Source organism: Brienomyrus brachyistius, chromosome 2, assembly GCF_023856365.1.
Source record: "Brienomyrus brachyistius isolate T26 chromosome 2, BBRACH_0.4, whole genome shotgun sequence".
In the NCBI taxonomy this organism is placed as follows: Eukaryota; Metazoa; Chordata; class Actinopteri; order Osteoglossiformes; family Mormyridae; genus Brienomyrus; species Brienomyrus brachyistius.
The window spans coordinates 21,338,773-21,360,498 of NC_064534.1; the positions used below are offsets into that span (position 1 = coordinate 21,338,773).

General features: G+C 52.5%; 1 protein-coding gene across 4 annotated transcripts in view; it reads left to right on the plus strand.

Moving 5' to 3' along the window:
• The window catches only part of LOC125717921 (autism susceptibility gene 2 protein-like), a 150,316-nt gene extending 128,973 nt beyond the window's left edge, over window positions 1-21,343 (plus strand). The window contains exons 6-18 of one of the 4 annotated variants that reach the window (XM_048991312.1): window positions 9,733-10,081; window positions 10,174-10,430; window positions 11,158-11,318; window positions 13,674-13,724; window positions 13,839-13,934; window positions 14,912-14,983; window positions 15,227-15,256; window positions 15,349-15,420; window positions 15,696-15,828; window positions 16,772-16,855; window positions 17,995-18,078; window positions 18,557-18,803; window positions 18,957-21,343. In XM_048991312.1, coding sequence (XP_048847269.1) covers window positions 9,733-10,081; window positions 10,174-10,430; window positions 11,158-11,318; window positions 13,674-13,724; window positions 13,839-13,934; window positions 14,912-14,983; window positions 15,227-15,256; window positions 15,349-15,420; window positions 15,696-15,828; window positions 16,772-16,855; window positions 17,995-18,078; window positions 18,557-18,803; window positions 18,957-20,226 — 2,906 coding nt within the window. In that variant the 3' untranslated portion in view covers window positions 20,227-21,343. Of the gene's footprint in view, window positions 1-9,732; window positions 10,082-10,173; window positions 10,431-11,157; window positions 11,319-11,420; window positions 11,672-13,673; window positions 13,725-13,838; window positions 13,935-14,911; window positions 14,984-15,226; window positions 15,257-15,348; window positions 15,421-15,695; window positions 15,829-16,771; window positions 16,856-17,994; window positions 18,079-18,556; window positions 18,804-18,956 lie in introns of all 4 variants that reach the window. The other 3 variants (XM_048991298.1, XM_048991305.1, XM_048991322.1) reach the window with 3 other exon arrangements.
• The last annotated feature ends 383 nt before the right edge of the window (window positions 21,344-21,726 follow it).

A 21,726-nucleotide genomic window follows, 5' to 3' on the forward strand; every position in this document is an offset into this window, starting at 1 on the left:
GGCCACATTGGGCACACGGCTGGGATACATATTGAGACACCCTTAGCCTAACTGCAAGTCTTTCAACTGTAGGTGGAAACCACACTGGGAGAATATACAGGCACACACATGAGATTTTTGGGATTCAAACCCCCAACCTTGGACATGCGAGCCAATAGCATTGCCTCTTGAGCCACCCTGCTCTCCTCTAACCCTCTATTCTTGGAGTTTGGCTGTGATATTGTGGGAGGTAGTATGCCCGTGTAGATCTGCTGTGAATTCAGTTTAGAAGTGTGCGATGGCTTGGTATTCAGATTGCAGAGGCGATGTCCTGACCACCTGAAGGATGGTCAGTGTTGATGAACCTTTTGATCCCCAGGGTGGCTTTTGGGAGCAGTGATTACTGATTCTTCTGGATGCACGGGTGCAGCCTAGGCTCAGCTTAAAGCTGTATTCCTGTGAGCTTCCCCGCTACGCCTGCTGACTGGCATTTGGAGAAGCAGCCGTCACCAGCATGGGCAGAGTCTGCCTTTCCCCCCACCCAACATAGGGGTCTGCAGTGAGCCTAGGGCTGGGTAGTTAATCAAAAATTTATCAAAACCAACATTCAGAAACTCTAATCGATGTAATCTTGCCCATGTCGGTGACTTTGATTTTTTTTTTTTTTTTTTAATTCTCTTAATACTTCAAAAAAAAATCGTACTATTTTCCCCAGTGTGTGTTGATGTACTGTCCCCTTAAAAACATACTATCACCCCATCCAGTCTGCAATATGGAGGAGAACTCCAACAACTCAGCAGCTCTAGCAGCTTGTGCAAAAGAAAAATGTCGCGTTTAGTGAAGAGGACACGAAACAAACAGAGGTCAAATGTAAACACTGCGGAACCAAAGGTAATACCACCAATCGGTTTGAAGACCAGAGATATTTAAAATATAGTGGAACCCGCTTATAGTGGTCATGGTTATAGTGATCAGCCACTTGTATAGATCAAAAAGCTTGGGACAGAATCATTCCTGTACAAATACTGTTTAATTTGCGTATAGTAATCAAGTAGTCCTCATACAGTGTTCATTTTGGGTCTTTTTAAACCTGACAAGATATGGAAAAAATTAAAACTGTGGTTTTTTTTTTCTTTGCCTTGCGGTAACCCGTCTGCTGCTGGCTAGCTACCTGAGGCTAATGCTGCATGCACAGAATACATGACGGAAAAAAGAATACAAATTTAACAGTTATGAAAATAGACTCAACAAAGCTTGTGATAAACTGCCAAAAACAAGCCAACGAGATGCAGCAGCGAAACAACAATGTGCTGTATTTCATGTACAGTATTGTACTGTATTATAGAGCATTTAAATTACACAGTTTAGTAATTTAATTTGAACCGTATTGTAATTTTAAAGGCGTTTGAAACGGTTGTATTGTATTTTGAAAGAGTCTGTAAAATTTAGTACATAGCAATGCTGTCCATCCATCTAATAAAAATACAAATGTCAGTTAGATGGTAATTTGCCTGAGACATAAAGAAAAACAAAAGAAAAATCGGTTATAATGATCATCAGCTTATAGCGATCATTTTCACCCAGACACGTGATCACTGGTTTATTTTGTTTACAAGAAATGCAAACTATTTTCTACTTTTTTTTAGGGAACTTGCTTTTTTACATTGGAACTAAAATGTGACCTTTTTCGTCAGACCTTTCATTTCAAGCGATTTGTGCTTTGATTTCAGTTTCATATTCAATGAATAACCATTAATGGTTTATCAGTTTGTGTTTCCTGCAGTCATTTAAAAATCTTAGTCTTATTAGAAAACAATTTCAGCCTTGAGCATATTTAAAGTACAGACCTTGTTACTGAAATATAAGGGCAAAAAAAAACTAAATAACCATTCATTAATCATAATCGAGGTAAAATGTTCAATTAATCATTATATTGTTTTGCGGTCATATTGTACAGCCCTAACTGAGGCTCACTATCTGATACACAACTGTCAGTAACAGGAGCGAGGAAACCTGCTTGTCTCATGTCACCCCTGGATGACCAGTGAGCATCTCAGCTCCTGTCGCTCTCTGCACAGATGCCTCAACAAGGTTTCTGTGATGCACCATCATAGTAGCAAAGCCAGAGCGTCTGCCTGCATCTGGGCTTGTAAAGGTCTGCCGTCACTGTGAAGTCCCTGGGATTCCCCGATGTTTAATGTGTCCACCCGGTTACCAAAGGCATGGTTTTGATAGATGGGCGGTCAGGTAATCTCATCCTCATCGCACTGCTGTGCCCTTTACTCTAAACCAAAGCCTGAGGCAGGATTATGATCATAATAGTTGGTCAAAGTAATAAGTTGCAAAATATTAATGGAACCTGAATCTCGCCCACGTGCGTTTGGCTCTGTTTCGTGTGGCTGCCGCGGTTGGGTGCGGGACTTGTCAGCAAACCACTCCAGCTGGGCTGTTTCCGCGGTTACCTTCCCATTGGAGGCACTGGTCACTTCAGGTTGGCCTCACCCCCGCCATTGATTGACTGGTGGCGTCTCTGTCGTCCCTCAGCTGGCCAGGCATCTATATCGCTCCAGGTGGCACCGGAAACCCAGAGCAGTGGTGGCGAGGCACTGATGCAGTGAAACTGAACGATTCAGCCCGACTCTCTGTTCGCTCCTCACGCTCCTGTCTTTCCGTGTTCGGATGGCGAGACCCACCGGGGGGGTTGTACATTATCGCCCACTCGGCATCCAGCCGGGGGGCACCAGGTGTGCCCAGAAGAGGCTTGTTAGAGCCGGATATTTAGCAAGAATGAGCCACCTGTGCCTCTGCTTTAAAGCACCTGAGGGGCATTTAAGGGGCGTGACGCTGCCTAACGCCACCGTTTACACACAGGGGCCTCCCGCTTGTGGTACCCATGCCCTCCCCCCCTCCTTAAAAGAAGTCATATCACTGGTGGTTAGAGAGAGCTAAACGTGTATTTGGAATGGCCTTCCAGAAGGGCGTGTGTGAAAGAGCCAGGCTTTCAGGCTTTACACCGTGCACTAACCTCAGGGCCGTTAAAAGACAGAATAGACTTTGTTCCAGAAACTTTCCCCTGTTGAAAATAAAATCAATTCAGCACTTAAATTTCAGACAGCGGCCGATGTAATATGTTAGAGTACATCAAGCTGTTAACATTAACGATTTGGATGAAACTTTACCCGGGTATAATAAAATTCCTGCATCAGACGGTTTATTTTATTGTCTGTGTGTAGAAGCATGTCCTCGCATGGCCCTGTGTGTGTTTTCATCACGATATGCCCCATCCCCCCCCCCCACTTTCGCTCTCTCAGTCCCTTAATCAGAGCACTTGGGGGATTTTGCTAGCCTGCTCACGCATGATCCAACACTATACCGTTGCAGGTTCAGGTGTTAAAACACAATGTGAAAAATAAAAACCTGCGAGTTTTAACATTTCACATAGGTATATATCCCACGCACCAGCAGGAATATGTAACCAGCAAGTACAGAAAGAAGAGAGACCAAGCTTGGACACACCCCCCTCTCCCACTCTCATGCGCTCAGACCCATCCCTCTCTGACACGCCCCTTCCTTGTGTGCGGACACTCTTCTCTCTGACACGCCCCTTCCTTGTGTGCGGACACTCTTCTCTCTGACACGCCCCTTCCTTGTGTGTGGACACACCCCTCTCTCTGACACGCCCCTTCCTTGTGTGCAGACACACCCCTCTCTCTGACACGCCCCTTCCTTGTGTGCCGGCACACCCCTCTCTCTGACACGTCCCTTCCTTGTGTGCCGGCACACCCCTCTCTCTGACACGCCCCTTCCTTGTGTGCAGACACACCCCTCTCTCTGACACGCCCCTTCCTTGTGTTCGGTCACACCCCTCTCTCTGACACGCCCCTTCCTTGTGTTCGGTCACACCCCTCTCTCTGACACGCCCCTTCCTTGTGTGCAGACACATCCTTCTCTCTGACACGCCCCTTCCTTGTGTTCGGTCACACCCCTCTCTCTGACACGCCCCTTCCTTGTGGGCCGGCACACCCCTCTCTCTGACACGCCCCTTCCTTGTGTGCAGACACACCCTTCTCTCTGACACGCCCCTTCCTTGTGTTCGGTCACACCCCTCTCTCTGACACGCCCCTTCCTTGTGTGCCGGCACACCCCTCTCTCTGACACGCCCCTTCCTTGTGTGCCGGCACACCGCTCTCTCTGACACGCCCCTTCCTTGTGTGCAGACACACCCTTCTCTCTGACACGCCCCTTCCTTGTGTTCGGTCACACCCCTCTCTCTGACACGCCCCTTCCTTGTGTTCGGTCACACCCCTCTCTCTGACACGCCCCTTCCTTGTGTGCCGGCACACCCCTCTCTCTGACACGCCCCTTCCTTGTGTGCCGGCACACCGCTCTCTCTGACACGCCCCTTCCTTGTGTGCAGACACACCCTTCTCTCTGACACGCCCCTTCCTTGTGTTCGGTCACACCCCTCTCTCTGACACGCCCCTTCCTTGTGTTCGGTCACACCCCTCTCTCTGACACGCCCCATCCTTGTGTTCGGTCACACCCCTCTCTCTGACACGCCCCTTCCTTGTGTGCCGGCACACCCTTCTCTCTGATACACCCCTTCCTTGTGTGCCGGCACACCCTTCTCTCTGATACGCCCCTTCCTTGTGTGCCGGCACACCGCTCTCTCTGACACGCCCCTTCCTTGTGTGCCGGCACACCCCTCTCTCTGACACGCCCCTTCCTTGTGTGCCGGCACACCCCTCATGGTTATGGTGGCTTGGCGAAACCGCATGTGAGGCGGACCCAGAACAGGCTGGTACTGTCTCTCACTTTTAGGGTACCAAGGTGTGTCTCTGCAGTTCTCTAAGATTAACAGCATCCCCACAAGCCTTGGCATGAGGTGAGGTGTGAGGGGAAAACCAGTTGGCTCACACAGATGACATAGCATTTAGGTGTGGGAAGCTGGATCCCCCGGCACCTACCTGAATGGAACTCTCAGATGGATGTGCTCTGATGAGGTTGCCACGGCGACCCAACTCCTGTAAAGGCAGCGTGTTGATTGGCCAGGCTTGTCGTTACCCCAATGACCTCTTGCAGCACAGTGGTCAGCCAGACTGACTCAGCAAACCCCCCTCCAGCTGCAGTCCTTCTGCCCTCCTATCATAGTCATTTAGTCACAAAGGGATTAGCGAAGATCAGCAAGGGGTGGGGCAGACAGAGCTGTGGCCACCTCCAAGGCCCACCGACATGAACAAACTGCCCACAGCCACGCTGTGAGTGTCACATGGGGTGGCAGAGAAATGTCACGTGAGGCATATGGCAGCAGGTGGCACCCAGGCCGCCACCGGTGTCAGAAATAGATGATGGGCATTTCACACGTGGGCTGTGGTGCTATGCGCGCTGTGCCAGCCGCCCACCGACACCCTCCTTCCTTCTGTGGGCCATGTAGTTAAAGCATGACAGCTGTTCAAAAACAGGCCCGGATATCCTGGCTGTCTCTCTGCTATGATACTGCCTTTGGGGGGGGCGTGAGATCACAACTCTGAGGTGAGGCGATTCAGGCGTGCTGGGGGGTCCGGGCTCAGATGCTGTTCAGTGACCTGGGGTTTGGGCCCCACTCTGAGCCAGTGATGCCAGCCGGCGGACCCTCTCGCCTCTGAGGCCATGTCAGGGGCCTGGGGCTCAGCGCAGATGTCCTGCTTCACGAAAAACATTTTTGAGGTTTGGCTGTGGCAGCCCTTCACTATCTGCTGCTTTGTCCTGCACCGTGGGGACCGGCTTTGTGTGTGTGTCGTGTATATATACGTGCGTGTGTGTGTGAGCGGGTATACCTTACCTTATGGGGACACAATGTAGCCACAACGTGATGAATACCCGTTTTTTTTTCCTTCAGTTTCCTGGTCCCCATATGGGAAAATTCAATTTAATAAAAAATCTGTGACTGCAATGAAAAAACTAAAAATTCAAAAACTCTTGTATTTTGTTTGGTTACTTATGGTTATGGTTAGGGCTGGGTGAGGCTTGTCATAGTTAGCGTTAGCATTTTTCCCATAAAAATAAATGAACAGTCCCCATAAAGATATGTTTACCCGATGTGTGTGTGTGGAACTGGAACAGTTCTCAGATAGTCAGAAACATCACAGCATCTCCTCAGTTCTAGAGTGTTCTGGATAAACAACTTTGGCGCTGTGAGTCTATAATCATGCAGACTCCCAGTCTGGGCCAGCAGGTGTTATGGGGACTGTGAGCCGGAAGGTGAGCGGGTCTAATCCCCAGAGGTCCTACTGTTGGCCCTGAGCGCGGTGCTGTCATTGAGCGCTTTGTTAGTGGGTCAGGGTTACCGGCGTCCCCTGAGCACCTCGTTAATAAGAACTCAGGCTTGTCAGGGTCTTTACTGGGTTTGTGGGAATGCTGCGGTGTAAACCTGGCAGGCAGCCCTGATTGGATGTGCAGAGGCATCTGCCTTCCAAACCAGAGTGTCGCCAAGGGACCCCACTGAGCCGGGCAGGGGAGGAGCATGGCCGGGGTAATGCGCAGGGTACAGAGGCCCCGCCTTTATGTTGGGGGCTTTCCGTTCAGGACCTGATCAATACTGAGGCTCTAAAACACACTCCTGTTAAGGCAGGTTAAGTGATTCAGACTGGAAGGTTACGTCTCCGGTTCTAATTCAGTTATGAGCATCACTGCCTAATCGTGTCTCTAGCAGCGGTGACAGCCAAGGTTCAGAGGTCACAACCTCTATTTTTGCGCCTCTCGTGGTTCTGCGAGCCATTCAAAAGGGAATCGACCAGACATCATATGGCCATCAGCATCCGTGCCCCACCTGGGACCGGGGGAGGGAGGTGCTGGGGGTGGGTAAGATCTCACATCGCCTGCAGGTTTGACACCGGCGTGTTTGCTGACCCTCTGCCGGCCGTGCGAGCAGCTCTGCAGGGGGTTCCGTAAGCACCATGCTGATGTAACGCGATCGCCTCCCGTTAGAGGCATAGTCAAGGCGGCTTCTCCACGATGCGCGCTCCTAGGTGTGACTGCCTTGGCCGTTCTGCCGTTGCTCTCCCCCGCGTCAGTGCTTGCCACCCCCGCGTGCCTTTGGTAGGTGGTTTCCAAGGCAACGCCATGGAAGGAGACTCCGTCTGGAGTGAAGGTCTTGTAGGAACCTTAAGGATGGTTCATACTTCTCCACACGAGAGTAACACTCGAACTGCGTATACGGACACGGAAACGTTCATAGTTCTCTGGTCAAGCCGCAGTCTTTGCACTCTTACGAATTCAGAGTGCCAGCTGACTCCAAAAAAAAGTACTTCCAAAAGAGGCAGGTTTTTAGTCGTCGTTTGCAGGTAACTCAGCTGTTCAGATGTGTAAGGAAAGTTCATTCCACCACATGAGGGTCTAGGTGCATGTCTTCCCTTTTTATTATTCTTTATTTTAGGGCCATAGTTTGAGTGTTACATCTAATTGGCATTTTTCTTATACTATAATTTGTTAAACCGCTCTTTGATGTGTACACTTGGTTCGGCCAAAACTTCTAAGGATAATCATTCCAGAAAAATCATAAACATTCATATCTTTAAGACTACGAATAATTACATATTTCACATTAATTATACAATTTAAGGAAAGCAGGAAAAGTATACCAATAACAAGATCAAAACTTCTAACAAGCTATTTAACTAGGAAAACTGTAGACATTCTCTCTAAATTCCTTAACTATTCAACAAAATAAAGAAATAAAGCAGAGAAACCGATTATATAAAACTATTGGATAGAACTAAAAAGCATATGTGATTAATCTTGATAAAATAAATATTTAAGACATTTCTTAATATTAAGATATCGTCAGATTTATACATAAATATATCATCTTCTGGTCGTTTTATGTAATGTGCCAATCAAGGTTTGAATTATGATAATATAATTTTTATACATTCATTTACCCAACAGTAATGATCCATTTGCTGGAAAATATGACAACAAAGAAATCCAGTTCTACGCATGAAACATTTAGTTTTCTGTCGTTATTCATTGAAATAATACTTTTAACAACATCTATCACAATACCCTATAACAATATCCTATCAATATGTATGCTAGTATGTACTCTCTGCCAGTAATTAGTATTTGAGTAAATTAAGTATTTTCAGCAGTGATGAGTGCTGGCGAGTGACAGTTTCACTGCCGCTATTAGTGACACCATGTAATGTACAGGCACGTCCTCAGCCCCTAGTCTTTTAGGGCACGGAAGTTGTCCTCCTCTCTGCAGGTGCTGTTCATGGCCTCATGGGGGTGTTCTTTCTGGCGTGGTCCTACACCGATTACACTCTCACTCTCATGAAGAACTCCTCATCGACGGTAGAAGGGATGGTCGGTTCCCCATTCTCACACGTCATCTTCGCCCAGGCCAGCTTCCTGCAAACGTCCTGGTTGGCTGGCTCCACATGTCGAGCAGACTTGAGGTTGTCGATGGTGTACTCACCCGCACAGTAAACTCGCATCTCCGGTGCCAGGCACCAAACGTTTTTGCGCAGCGCCCAGTACATTTCATCTGGAGTGCCCTCGAAGAACTTCCCGCAACAGATTTCGTGTCCCCTGTGAAGACGGACTCCTGTGTTTGACGTAGTAGCAGATGTTTCCGGAGGTGTGGCATGCAGTGAACACAGATTTGGAGTGCAGCAGGCGTTCGTCCACGGAGGCGCACTGTGACATTAAACGCGTCATAAGCGTTCGACTGGACACGTCCACTAGCACGCGGCTGGAGAAGTATGAAGCAGCATTTAGAAAGTGTGAGAAGCCGAGGCTTGCTTCCTAGCCGGGGGAGGTGATTGGTGGCACGTGTGACTGAGGGGAGCTTCGATTGGTGCTGTGTGTCTGTCCGTTCGACTCTCAGCCTTGGGAGAGTGTGTTGTGAGGCTGCAGGAGGCAGCTAAATTCTGTCCTGACCCCCCGCTCACACACCCACACACACACACACCCAAAGCTGTTCATTTCAGAGCAAAGTGACCCTAACTACTCTCTTGGTTTCCAAATAAATCCCTGAAAATCATTTTCCACACCTGGACTAACACTTCCATCCGACTTGGGGTCTCGAGGTCCATTTAACCCTCGGTGTGATGACCGGCTTCTCAATCCACCCAAAGGGGTGTCACAGAGCTCCTCGTCCACCTAAACTTAGGAAAGTGTATTTAAAGTTGACTTTTATCCCCTCTGGCTGTGCACTGCAGTGCTGTGACTCCAGCTTCTTCCCTATGCTGACGGGGCATGTTGGGGGGGGGGGGGGGGGGGGGGGAACACATGACTTCTTTAAAGGTCCACTACCGTGAATCCTCCTGGGATTCTTGCTGGGAGTTGCTGTGCAGGTCCGGAAACATCTGAGGGAGGGGTCACAATCCCTCTCGGCGGCACGATTGAAACATAATTATTTCATGCCAGATTGTGTGCCCAGCAAAGGCCTGAATGGGCAGCGTGTTTAACTTTAATTAGGTGTGATTTATTCATACTGACCAGATCGCACATAGAAATTGGATCATCTGATTACAGCCAGGCGTGAAAATGACCTGATTAAACACTTCATGAAATCTGGGTGGGATAAAAGGGAGGCCGGGCTGGGGGGTGGGCGGCAGCGCAGTGGGGGATTGTGCGATGTGGGCATGGGAGAGACAGGGGGAGATATCAATGCTTCCCCTCTAACAAACGCTCCCTTTGACCTGCCTGAGCCCTGAGGTCGTGACAGTGGCCCTCTAACTGTGCTCTGCACCCTCCCTCTGCCCGCAGGTGTGACAACGAATGAGAGCCTCGACCCACGGACCTACAGCTCTGCCAAAGTCTCTGGGCTCCAGCGCAGCCAGGAGCAGAGTAGTGACACCCCCTACGGGCCCACCCTGCCCGGCTCCCCGGCCCCGACTGTCGTCTCGGCACCTCCGCCCCCTGCAGTCCGGGCCGGCTCCCCGGTGCCGCTGCCCGTCAAAAAGGAGCCTGTGCCCCCAGGCCCCGCCCCTCCCCCTCCAAAAGTCCAGCCACAGCCCTTGCCAGAGCTCCGGGCTCCGCCCCCCCAGCGCCACACACCTCCTTTAGCCAGTCACACGGGGCGCCCCCTATCACAGTACAGTCTTCACGCTCTCAGGTGAGAGACCTTGCTCACTTCCTGCGTCCCCCTGCAGGTGGCACTTATTTTTCTCTCTGACCGCCGTACTACTTTGTTTGTCCCCCCCACAGTCGCGGCGGAGGCAGTGTCAGCGGCGTGGGCCTCCCCAGGCAGCACCCCCCCACCCCCCACCTCAGTGGGCTGGTGCCCCCGGCGCCCCCCCTGCCCCTATCCATCGCGGACCTGTCCTCCTCGCATTATTCCCTGCGAGCGGCGGCCCATCGCCATCCGGCCATGTTCGCCACCCCCGCCACCCTGCCCCCACCACCCACTTTACCAGCCAACGGCCTCGGGCTTCCCGGACACCCCGCAGGAGCCGCTTACCCAGGTGGGGGCACCCTCGGGACGTGAAGCATTCTGCACATTTCTCTTTCATAAAGGGGAGGAGGGTGTCAGTAGGTGTCAGTGTGTGTTAATACACACGCTCTACACACACCTTTCCGCTGTAGCCCGCCGTTGTGTGTCAGAGAAATCCATTAATTGATTTAAATCAATTTGCTTGTTTATTTAGCTTTTGTTATATAAATACTTTCCCTGCAAACTGACAAAGGGGGGGTGGGCTGCTGATATGACACTCCCTGTAGCACGTGGCTGCATCGGCCGGGCACCTGTTACGCATTACCCATGGATCTGCGCTCTGCGTGTGGCCAGCAGGCACTGGCCTGTCCCGCGTTCCTGCAGCTGGGACGCCGTTCTCAGTCTTCAGGCCACAGCAGAATGTTCCCCAGCCCTTGTGTTTTTCTCTAGTTCTCATGCACATATACACACTATGCTTTTTCTGTCTCTGGCTGTGGTTTGTGGGCAGCTGTATCCCGGCTGTGATGTAAAGAAAGGTCTGAAACACTCACCGCCTTTACTGTTACTTTACTTGTCTTGACATGCATGTGTCAGATAATTCTGGTAATATTAATAACAGTGGAGGTTTGCGCACTAGTCAGGGCTGCAAAGCTTAAACATAACTGCCGCCTTTTTTAGCAAGAGCTCAGTGAAGGACAGTCAGCGAAGAGCCGATGTTTTCTGCTGAGATGACTCTTGGTATTCTTTCCTGTCTTTAGATACCAGCCTGTTGATATCATTCAACCAACCAATCATGTATTGCCAGCCTCATTCGGGGATTCTGATTGGCACTTTGTCACAGGCAACTCTCTTACCACCACCAATGAGTCCTCACGTAGAAAACCCTCACAGCATGAGCTGGAGAAACAGGGAATGCCAGGTGACTATTTTTTCTTCTTCTTTGTGCCCTTGTTGTGAAGACTGACTGGCCCCCGTGCCTCTTTGTGTCTCCCCCCCTTTTCTCCGCTCTCCTTTCTTGCAGAGCATGACCTCCTTCGGCAGGAGCTGAACAACCGCTTCCTGGTTCAAAGTTCAGAGCGGGGCCGGGGGCCCTCCGCCTCCCCGCTGGCCCCCGTGTCGCTCCTGAGGGCAGAGTTTCACCAACACCAGCACATGCACCAGCACCAACACACCCACCAGCACACCTTCACGCCCTACCCCGCCAGCCTGCCCCCCGCGGCCGTCATAGCACCGCCCACTGCACCCCCCATGGTGCGTACCCCAGCCAGAAATGTGAGGATAAGTAGAACCCACCCCTCCCCCCCGACCCCCACCCAACTCATAACATGCCCCTTCCGATCCACAGACCCCCAAAGCCAAAAAACTTATGGTCTGCGTCATTTGGGCCAGAGAACGATTTGAGAGGAATCCCTAACGGTCTCAGTCTCCCCTGGCCAGTGAGTGACCTGGAAGCTGTCCGTCCCGGGGTCTGGATGTCCTCATATCCCGGTCACTGAAGCAGAACCCAATGGGCATTTCCTCAAGCTCACTGTACACCTGTGTCCTCTGTGTTTGTTGATGTGAAAGACATTAAAACTTTATGGAGACCCGCAAGGTCCTGCTGGAGGGAGCCTTAAACCTTATGGGGACTGTGAGGTCCATTCGAACGCAACCGTGAAACCTTACAGCACGGAGACGAGGTCCAGCTGGATTAAGTGTTTGCTGTTACCCTCTGGCATCAGTGTTTGAGTGAAAATTATATGCTAGAATGTTTCTTGAGGAGGCTACTGGAGGTGAAATTTTCAGTGACAGTTATGTGACTGCAGTTGGAAATCTGCGTCTTGTGATTTAAAGCTTGGTCTTTTGAAGCAGGGAAAGTGTCATTGTTCTTGAGAGACTGTCAATAGAAAGGTGCGGCTTTGCCCGTTTTCGTGGTTCAGCCTCCGTCTAACCGTCGTGATTCCTGAAGTCGTGAATTTCCAGGTCCTCGTTTGCTGGCTTACCTAAGACTGTTAGTGACCCTCTCTGCTCCAATGAAGAAGCGTTTTTCAAAATGAATGGTGAATCCGCTACCATCAGACGGCCGCAGATAAACAGAGAGGGGGCTGACCCTCCCCACCGCAATGTAAAATGGACGGGGCCGTTCCACCGCGGCAAGCCAGCCGGGCCACATCACACAGCGTCGCCTGTCTCCGCCGCAGAGGCCCAGAAGGCCTCGCAGACAGCCATGTTTATGTCACGGAAACACGCAGCCGCCAGCTGAAACCGCCGGCCGGCCGCCGAACCAGGGCACACAGTCGCCCATTCATGCGGCGAGAGGCTCCAGCCTGTGGAGAGTCACCACCGTACTGCTGACAGCTCAGCCAATTACACGGCATCTGCTCCTGGACGTCTGGCCTTAAACACACAGTCATATAATCTCTTCTTTTCCTCTTCCTCTTCACCAAAAAAACAAACAGGAGCGCCCCGTCTTAGCCGGTCCCTCCTCGCTCGCCCCAGAGGCGCCTGCTAACAAGCCCGCCTCGCTTCCGGAGCGGCAGGCTGGCAGTTTGAGTGGCATCCGTGTTCGCCGTGAATCGGGTACCCCCGCGGTTTCCTCCGTGAATCAGAGGAAATTTGCCCGCGGACGTGCAGGCCTTGGGGAAGAGAGAGCGATCCCTGCCTGTCGGAGATCTCTGCGCGACTTCCTGCAAACCCCCCAGTACACATTCCCTGGCCTTTTCATTTCCAGCCTTATTGGAGCGGGGGCCACGAAGCCTGTCAGCTGACTAGCTCTATGACTGCCTTAATTAGCCCCGCCGTTGTTCCCGTTTTTAAAGACCCCCCCCTCACGACACTGTCTGCTGTATCACGAAACCTCCACTCATACTGGCATTCCTGCTCCTCTGCATTAAAACATCGAAACACAGCCCCCCCCCCCGTCCCCCCGTCCCCCCCTCCCTAGAGTGCAGAGTGGCACAGTCCTCGATACATTCACCTACCAGCTTATACAACATCAGGGCTGGTCGCAGTGCGCGCTGAGCGTGTGGCCGAGGTCTGACAGCCGGCTGGCTCCGCGCAGACTGGCTGGGGGCACGCGGCACACCCCCACCTTACCAATGCCTGCTCATATTTGCCAGCTGATGTTATTTTAAACGTGTCCCGCTGGGTAATTTCTGTGCTGCTGAGTGCTGTGTGTGTTTGCATCTGTGTTTTCGTTGGACTCCTTGTCGGACATGTGTTGTGCTGTCTGTGATCTTTCCTCCTGCAGTGACGTGATCTCTCTCTTTCTGTCCTTTTCTTTTTTGTCTTTCAGTTCGACAAGTACACCCCCAAACTGGACAACCCCTTCCTGAGGCATTCCACTGTAAGTCTGCTCTGTATTCTGCTTGTTGGCTGAGCCCATTTTGGAAGTGTGCAGTGCTGCGCTAAATACCCACTCTTAGGGCTTTTTTTTTTTTTTTTTTAACTCTCCCCACAGTTTTTCCCCTCATATCCCCCCACGATGCCCGGTGTGGCCCCCCTGCTTCCTCATTCAGGGCCCTTCAGCAGTTTGCAGGGGGCCTTCCAGCCCAAGGTAAGCTGGCTAGCTTTGTTTCTCTCTGTCACTCTCTCTCTCTCTGCCTTTCTTTCTCTCACACACACACTCACACACATGTACCAAACACGCGATCGCTTGTGGGGAATTGGGTAATTTAAAAGGCAACTTAAATTTAAAGGCATTTAAACATCCAGACCCAGTCCGCAGTCCTTCCTGGGGCGGTTTGGCCGTCTCTTGTGGGTCAGACACACTGACAGGAGAACACAGTCTGAGCTGTATGGCTTCGGAGACTGCCCAGCCTGAGTCTTTGCTCCCCGCTTGCCTTCGCGGGTGAGCAGCCTACCCCCCCCCAGCACCCGTAATGAGCTATGCAAATGGGGCCATAATCCGGCTGAGCCCGAGGGGCGCTGGGCCGTGACGATCTGCGGGTACCAGGCATCCTGACGGCTCCCAGCCCGCTTAAGCCAGCGGAGAAAGGGCAGCCTGAACCAGCCAGCCTAAATCCGCCGCCGAACCCCCCCCCCCCCCCCACTTGGCTCTTACGGATCCGGCCAGCTTGCTGCTCGGATCGCCGTCAGCCCGTGCTTGTCATGGCCCCGAATCTCCGGGAACGGTCCAGTGAAGTCTGTAAAGAAGGGGGAGACCACCCCCAACCCTACACACAGACACACACACACACAGACACACACCCAAACACAACATGTCCAGCAGGGAAAATCCCTTCTGGGAGTAGTCCACACACAGCCCGCAGCCCATCGCTAAGCAGTCTGTGCCAAGTCTCCACGGCAACCTGTTTTGTCTATACCAACCCCACCCGCAGCCGGCCTTTGCCTGTTAGTAATACTCTCATTAAGATCCGTCCACTCGGGCCTCTCTGGGGCGACACAGAGTTCGTTATAGCCTTCGTTAGCACTCCCACCTTGTCTTACCCATGTTTCCCCATCATAGTCCAGCAGTCTGTCTTACTGCGACACAGATATTTACCCCCCCATCCTGTCCCGCCCCCTCTCCAGGCCTCTAACCCCATTGACGTGGCTGCCCGCCCCGGGGCTGTGCCTCACACCCTTCTGCAGAAGGACCCTCGGGTAGGAGGACCGCCGTCCACTGTCCCCAGTGCCCTTCCCCGCAGCCACACGAAGATTGCAGAGCGTGCTTAGGGCCAGTTAACAGGAAGCTGTTAGCATGTCGCTTACCCGCTATGTAGTAATCTTATAAAGTCAAACAGAGTGAGGCGCTGTGGGCTGGACTGCATGGATAGTGCCCATTTCGGATGTTAATGATGTAATGACTGCTGATCAGTGGGTGTGGTTTGTGTCTTTGTCCTGCAGGTGACGGATCCCTTCCGGACGCCTGTCAGAGTAAGTCTCCTATTGTTTTTTGTATTTTTTGTGGGGGGTTGGGGGTGTTGGCCTGTGCTTTGAACTGAGCCTCCCTCTGTTTCTTTTCCCAGAAGCCCGGGAAGTGGTGCGCCGTCCACGTTCAGATTGCCTGGCAGATCTACCACCATCAGCAGAAGATGAAGGTGAGGGGGCCCTGGATACAGCCGGGCTGTGTGTGGGAGCGGGGTTGGGGGCATGTGGCGCTGACCTGGACATGAGCTCCAGAAGGCCAGCTGCGTCAGGGGCTTTGTGGAGCCCCTCAGGGTGCTTATTATGTGCTGGAAGAATCTTAGGAGTATCCCAGCACACTCCAGGATGTCTTACAGTCACTGAAACGGCTAGGAGTTCTTTTCTGTAAGGACTCTGAAATATTAACCTCTGCATCCCTCCATGTCTGCTTCTTTCTCTCGCCTCTCAGCAAATGCAGATGGACTCCCATAAGATGGAGCTGAACGGGAAGCTGGACCTGTTCAGTCGCCCCCCTGGCCCTGGGGTGTTCCCTGGCTTCCCGTACCCCCACGACCTGGCTCGGCCACTCTTCTCCTCCACAGGTCAGATGCCCTTCCCCTTCTGCGTGTTTCCTGTGAGCCCGTACCGCATTTCAAACCCCTCATGCACCCAAGGCATCATGTCTCACATGCCATTTTATGCACTAGGTTGTCTATGGGTGAATCTCAGTATGCATACTTGTGTTGTCATGTACCCATTTAACGTCACCTTCCATTGCCGAAAACCAGTTCCAATACTGAGAACAGAAGTACAGAGGAAGGTAAATATCCCCAGATGTTGGTCTTGTTCCGGCCCAAATATCAAGGATGCACCGATTGTATCCTTGCTGAACGAGACCAGTCCCATGATTCATTGCATCCTAATTTCATTCTTGGAAGGCAAGTTAGCAAATACGCTCTGTCTAAGGCCACAAGTACGGCCTTTGGTTCTTGGTTTTGAAATTAACCCTATGTGAGAAAGACACTTACCTGAGTGAATTTCCCAGTATCCTTTGCAGTATGTCTAACGTTGCTCAATTACCCAGTCAGCACGGGCGTCCAGCTCATGGTCAAGCCCTAATGGTCAGCTAAACTCACATAGAGTGTCCTCTACAGTGTCATTTAATGGAAACTTCTAGAAAACAGTCCCATTTCCAGCTATAGACCTCACAGTAACAGTTTAAAGGTCAACTCTGCTCTGACATGAATTCTTCTGGCGCTCTCATGGGTGATGCAGTGCATGGGCTATAACTGATAGCAGTTTCCAGGCTATTCCCCATTTCCGTTTACCCTGTTGGGTTATTAACGCATAATTTAGAGAAATTCAATTTAGGCATTTATCAGAATATCCTGGCGTTATCAAGAAGACTGGGTGACCGCATTTAGACAGGGTCAAGATACTGAACCGGCATGAAAGCTGCAGTGCAGGTGATGAGATGCAGAAAGCTCTTTGTTAGTCTGGGTCATCGGCAGGACACTGACCATGGGTGGGTGTGTCTTTCGGCAGGATCCGCCCATCCTGCAGCCTCCCCTTATGGCCCCTCCCCCCACCACAGTGGCTTCCTGCCCACCAGCCACCTGCCAGGTAAGTGTAAGTACCTCCACCATCCCGTGTGGTTTTTTTTTTTTGGCCTCTGTATTATTTACCTGCCTGTTCCTCCCTCAGTAATGGCCTCTACACTAAAAACCTTGACGTAGCCCCTCTTGCCCAGGGTTTGTCCCTGTGCTCAGCTTCTCCTGGCCCCTAACTTCGTCAGGCTGTACGTCGAACATGTGAGCGCTTTCGCCACAGTCCCTGCTGACAGCACTGAAAATGAGACCGTTTTTCAGCATTATCGGGGAGCAGCGTTGGCAGGCGAGCGCGGCGCCCTGCCGTCCTTTGTGCCTGACTCCCGGTCACGGAGGGAGCGGACGCATTTTTGAAACTCCCCTTGTGTGTAATTATCTGCCTCCTCGTGCTGCCTTTGGGCTAGTGCTAATGACCACTTTGGGCTCAACGAGTCCATCTTTAGTCCCGGAGATGCCGTAAACGGAGGCTGTGTGACCTCAGGCTGGATATCCCAGCGGGTCACCACGTGGCCTCATTCTCATCCTGTGGCAGTGCATTCTGGGAATGCCTCAGGTTCTGTTTTATGGCCCTCGTGTGTCTGCGTTGGCCGCCTGCTTTTTCGTTTAAGTGCATCGGTTTCATGGTGCAGCTCCAGGTCACCATCATGTGGGCTATGGCAGGACTGGGAGACCAGGCTGAGAAATTAAGTGGGCTGGGTGGTGCTTGCTGATTGGGCACGCCCACAATGGGATAACCTCAAAAGGATCTCCCTGACTTTCTTTGGAAAAAAATTGTGAACTGTGAATCAAGGGTCATGTCTCTGTCACCATGAGACAGCTGGGAGGGCCGCAGGGTCCCGGACGCCCTGAGGGATTGGGGTTGACCCAACTGACCTTCACAAGCTGTCATCGGTAGCAAACAATGACTCCTCAGTGAAATGTTCCAAAAAGGTGCGGATCATACCAGGGGTTTAAGAAGCTGTCAGATGGAGGGGTAGTCAGAGCCAGTGGTCCAGTGCCGCTACCCAGTGTACCAGCTGCAACCCCCCCAAGCCCCCAAGCCTCATACGCTCATTCAGAAAATGGGATAAACCCTGCCCCAGTGGACCTAGTGGCCTGCAGAGGACTTAATGGACGGCCCCCAGCGCCCCCCACGGCTAATCCCTGTTTGGCGTTTTGCAGATCCGTTCAGTCGCTCCAGTGCCTTTGGTGGCCTTGGCAACCTCTCAAGCAGTGCCTTCGGAGGACTGGGCAACCCCTCGCTCGGTAAGGCCGCCCTGCCCCTCCCAGGAGCTAGGGGGGCAGGCGGGGGCTGAGGCATCCTCTTCCCTCGTCACTCTTGCCAGGGGGCGTTCTGCTTCCCGTTGGCCTCCCATCCCTGTAGTTTTCTTTTCACCTCGTCTTCTATGGGGCATCAGAGCAGTACTGCTGTTTGTGTAAACCCCCCCTCCCCCCCAACCACCTAATGAGGCATTCCTCAGCCAGTGACATGCAGGTGGAGGGAAATAAAAGGCCCACTGGCATGGGGGGGTTTTTACTGGGGCTCTGCGGCACCCCCTCCCCTGTGTGGGAACAGCTCAGGGATTGTGGTGTTCCTCTCTGTGCCAGTTCCCAGCCGTGACCCTGCCCCCCCCCCCAGGTCCCCTGGTTTCATTCAGTCCACCCTGGCCTTTATGGGGACACTGTCCTTATGTTGCTCTTGTGTTTTCTCCCGTAACCCCCCCCCCCCAACACCCCCTCCCAGGGTCCAACAGCATGTTCGGTCACAAGGAAGGCACTGGTCTCCCCGGCTTTAGCAGCCCCCACCACGACACCTGGAACCGACTGCACCGCACCCCTCCTTCCTTCCCCACGCCCCCGCAGTGGCCCAAGGCCGGCGATGTGGAGCGAGGCACTGGCTCCGCCCACGACCGGGAGCGCGAACGGGAAAGAGACAGGGAGCGGGACAAGCGGGACTCATCCGTCGGAAAGGAGGAGAGAGATAAAGACAGGTGAGCAGAGCCTGACCCTAAACCCCAAACCCTTAACCCTGAACCTTAAACCCTCACGATCATGTGATACATTTCTGAGCGCCGAAACCTGCCAGACCTAACATGGCTGATGGGGGGGCTTCTTCGCTCCCATGTCTGTCATGTCTCCTGCAGGGATTCTCTGGAGCGAAACCGCCATTCCAACCGGTCGTCTCCCGCCACCGCACCAGTCAGCTACCAGATCAGCAGCCTGATCCGTGGCAGCAGCCAGAGCTCGGGAGAAGTGGTGCGCCATGCGGTGGCGGAACGTGAGAAGGAGGGAGTGGAGCGGCAGCGGGACGCCGTCGTGCCCCCTGATGTCAAGGTGAAGGAGAGCCGCTCGCCAGGCCGTGAGGTGCAGGAGCGCAGAGCCCCAGATGACCCATGCAGGCCGGTGCGACGCTCTCCCTCGCCATACTTGAAGGCCACACCCACGGAGCCCGTGGCGAAGGGCCCCGGGGCCCTCTCCAGGGAGATGGAGCGCAAGGAGACGCCGGCTGGGGACACGGGGCCCCTGCGGGTTCGAAATGACATGAAGATCAAAGAGGAGCGCAAGGAAGAGCAGGAGGTGCTGGTGGTGGGCTCCGAGCCGGCAACACAGCCCCCCACCGCCCCCCTGCCTCCACCTCTGGGCCCCCATCACCATCCAGCGCACCCTTCGCTGGTGCAGCAGCAGCCTCTGCCGCCACAGGTCCCCTCCCGCTGCGCGGAGCTCCCGGCGGCAGCAGCACTTCACGGCGTGGCCCTCCCCCACTCGCTGCCCCTGCCGGTGAGTGCCATGCACCAAATGGGCGGCCTGGGCATGCTGGATCGCTCGCGAGTGGCCCCCTTCGTGGGCGTCAGCCCCCTGGCAGGAACCCGTGAGCGCCTGCCCCACCCCGCCTTCCCCTGGGACCCCCTGGCTTACCGCAGCCTGGACCTACAGCGCCGCGTTGACCTACAGCTGCGGGCCGAGGCGGGGCCCCGTTTCGGCCCATATGACACCGAGCGGCCGTACCGCGATCGCGAGCCGCTGGACTACGCCCACCACGAGCTGCTGGAGGTGCGGCGTGAGCACGAGCGCCTCCGGCAGGCCGAGGAGCGGGAACGCATGCACCTGCGCGAGGAGCTGGATCGTGCCCGGCTGCACCAGCTGCACCAGTCTCCCATGGAGGGCCACCTGCCCCACATGCCGCCCTTCGTGTCCCACCTGGGGAGCCTGCACTACCCCCGGCTCAGCCCGTCCACAGGACACGCCGGCCTCCTGAACCGGACGCCCCCCACCGCCGCGCTCAGCGCCCCCCCTCCGCTTGTGCCCGCCGGCACAGGCCGCCCCAGCTCCCCGAGAAGGACTACGCCCCTCACAAGCCAAGACCCCCGAGACTACTCCCCCACGCGAAATCCCAAAGAGGTGGAGGCACGGTAGCTGCCCCCTTCCCCACGGACGCAAACCCTCCCTCTCCCTCTGTTACGGCTTCTGACGACGGCGTTTCCCTTTGGTGGGCCCCGCCGCGCCCTTTGGTGGGCCCCGCCGCGCCCCTAAAGCACATGACAGTGTTGATGTCGTAGATGTTGTCCCTCTTGCTGTTGTTGTTTTTTGTCGTTGTTGTTGTTCTACGAAACAGGGGAGCTGGATGGCCAGGAAGGAGACGGACCACAGATCGGTGTGTGTGTCTTTGGCCACTTCAATTTTAATATTTATATATTAATCGCCGCTCCATCCCCCACTTCTCACATGCATTGAGAGGTTGAAGTCTGTACATTTGCAGTCAATTTCTTCCCATGTATAGAAGTTGTTTGTTAATTTTATTTTTCGGCGGTATTCTCTCGTTTCTAATTTTATTCCTCAAAAGTTTATTTATCCCATTTTGGCTGTGAGCTTTGTAAGGCCTGCCATCCTTAGGGGATTTTAATTGAGCATTTTGGAATCTTATTTTACCATATTTGGTACTTGGAATTACTTAAACGACAATGTACAAAGTTACATTTTTGTTTCGCCCTGATATGATATGCAGACAGATATGTATGAAATGGCCTCCTGTTTTTCATTTCTGTAAAGAAAATAAATGTAAATATCTTGTTGATATTCCTTGGGACAAATATACAATGTAAATTTATTAGGCTTTTTAAATGTTTCTAGAAAAAATAAAACGAAAAAAAAAACCTGAAATGGAACCAACTTCCCATTTGAAACCATGGTTACGGACAGAAGGCTGGAACAGCGAGCGGCTGACGTGTCCGTGATCTATGCAAGGGCCCTGGGAGACCCTGATGGTGGAGCGGCCGAGATTCCCACGTGCCGCCTTTCCCCCAGATAGACGGAATTATGTCGCTTTTTTTATTTAAAAGAGGCAAGACTTGGGATGAAGGGTGAATCACACCAGGGGAGGGAATGAAGAGCAAGCAGGACCTGAACTGTCTGTCCGCCCTGTGCCATTGTTGGTGTTTTTCTTAGAATCTTGTACACAGAAAAAGTAGAGTTTTAGGCGGGGGGGACGAAAATTCATGGTTTAAAGAAGTATTAAATAAAAGTTCAAATCTAATATCTCCAGAATGTTGGGTGTGTATTTGGTCACATATTTTGAATCTGTCTGCTGTTTTAGTTTGACCATACTGACTGCACAATATTGGATAAATTTCGATATAACAATGTGAATTTTTTTCTTCTAAATATTGTAATATTTATACAGCAAAAAGAATTGGAAAATATCCCCAAAATGTTGAATACATTGTGGGGGCCACGTAAGAAACTACAAAGGAGTTTGCAAAAGCCACAGACACACAAAAAATTGTTACTCATAAATGCATAAAATATGTTGCTGTCACATGGTATCTCGAGTGTCTTGTACCTTTTCGCTCTGCTCACATGTGCCCTTTCCTCACCAACGGGACCAAAATATTTTATCCAGATTGTGGGGGGGACTGC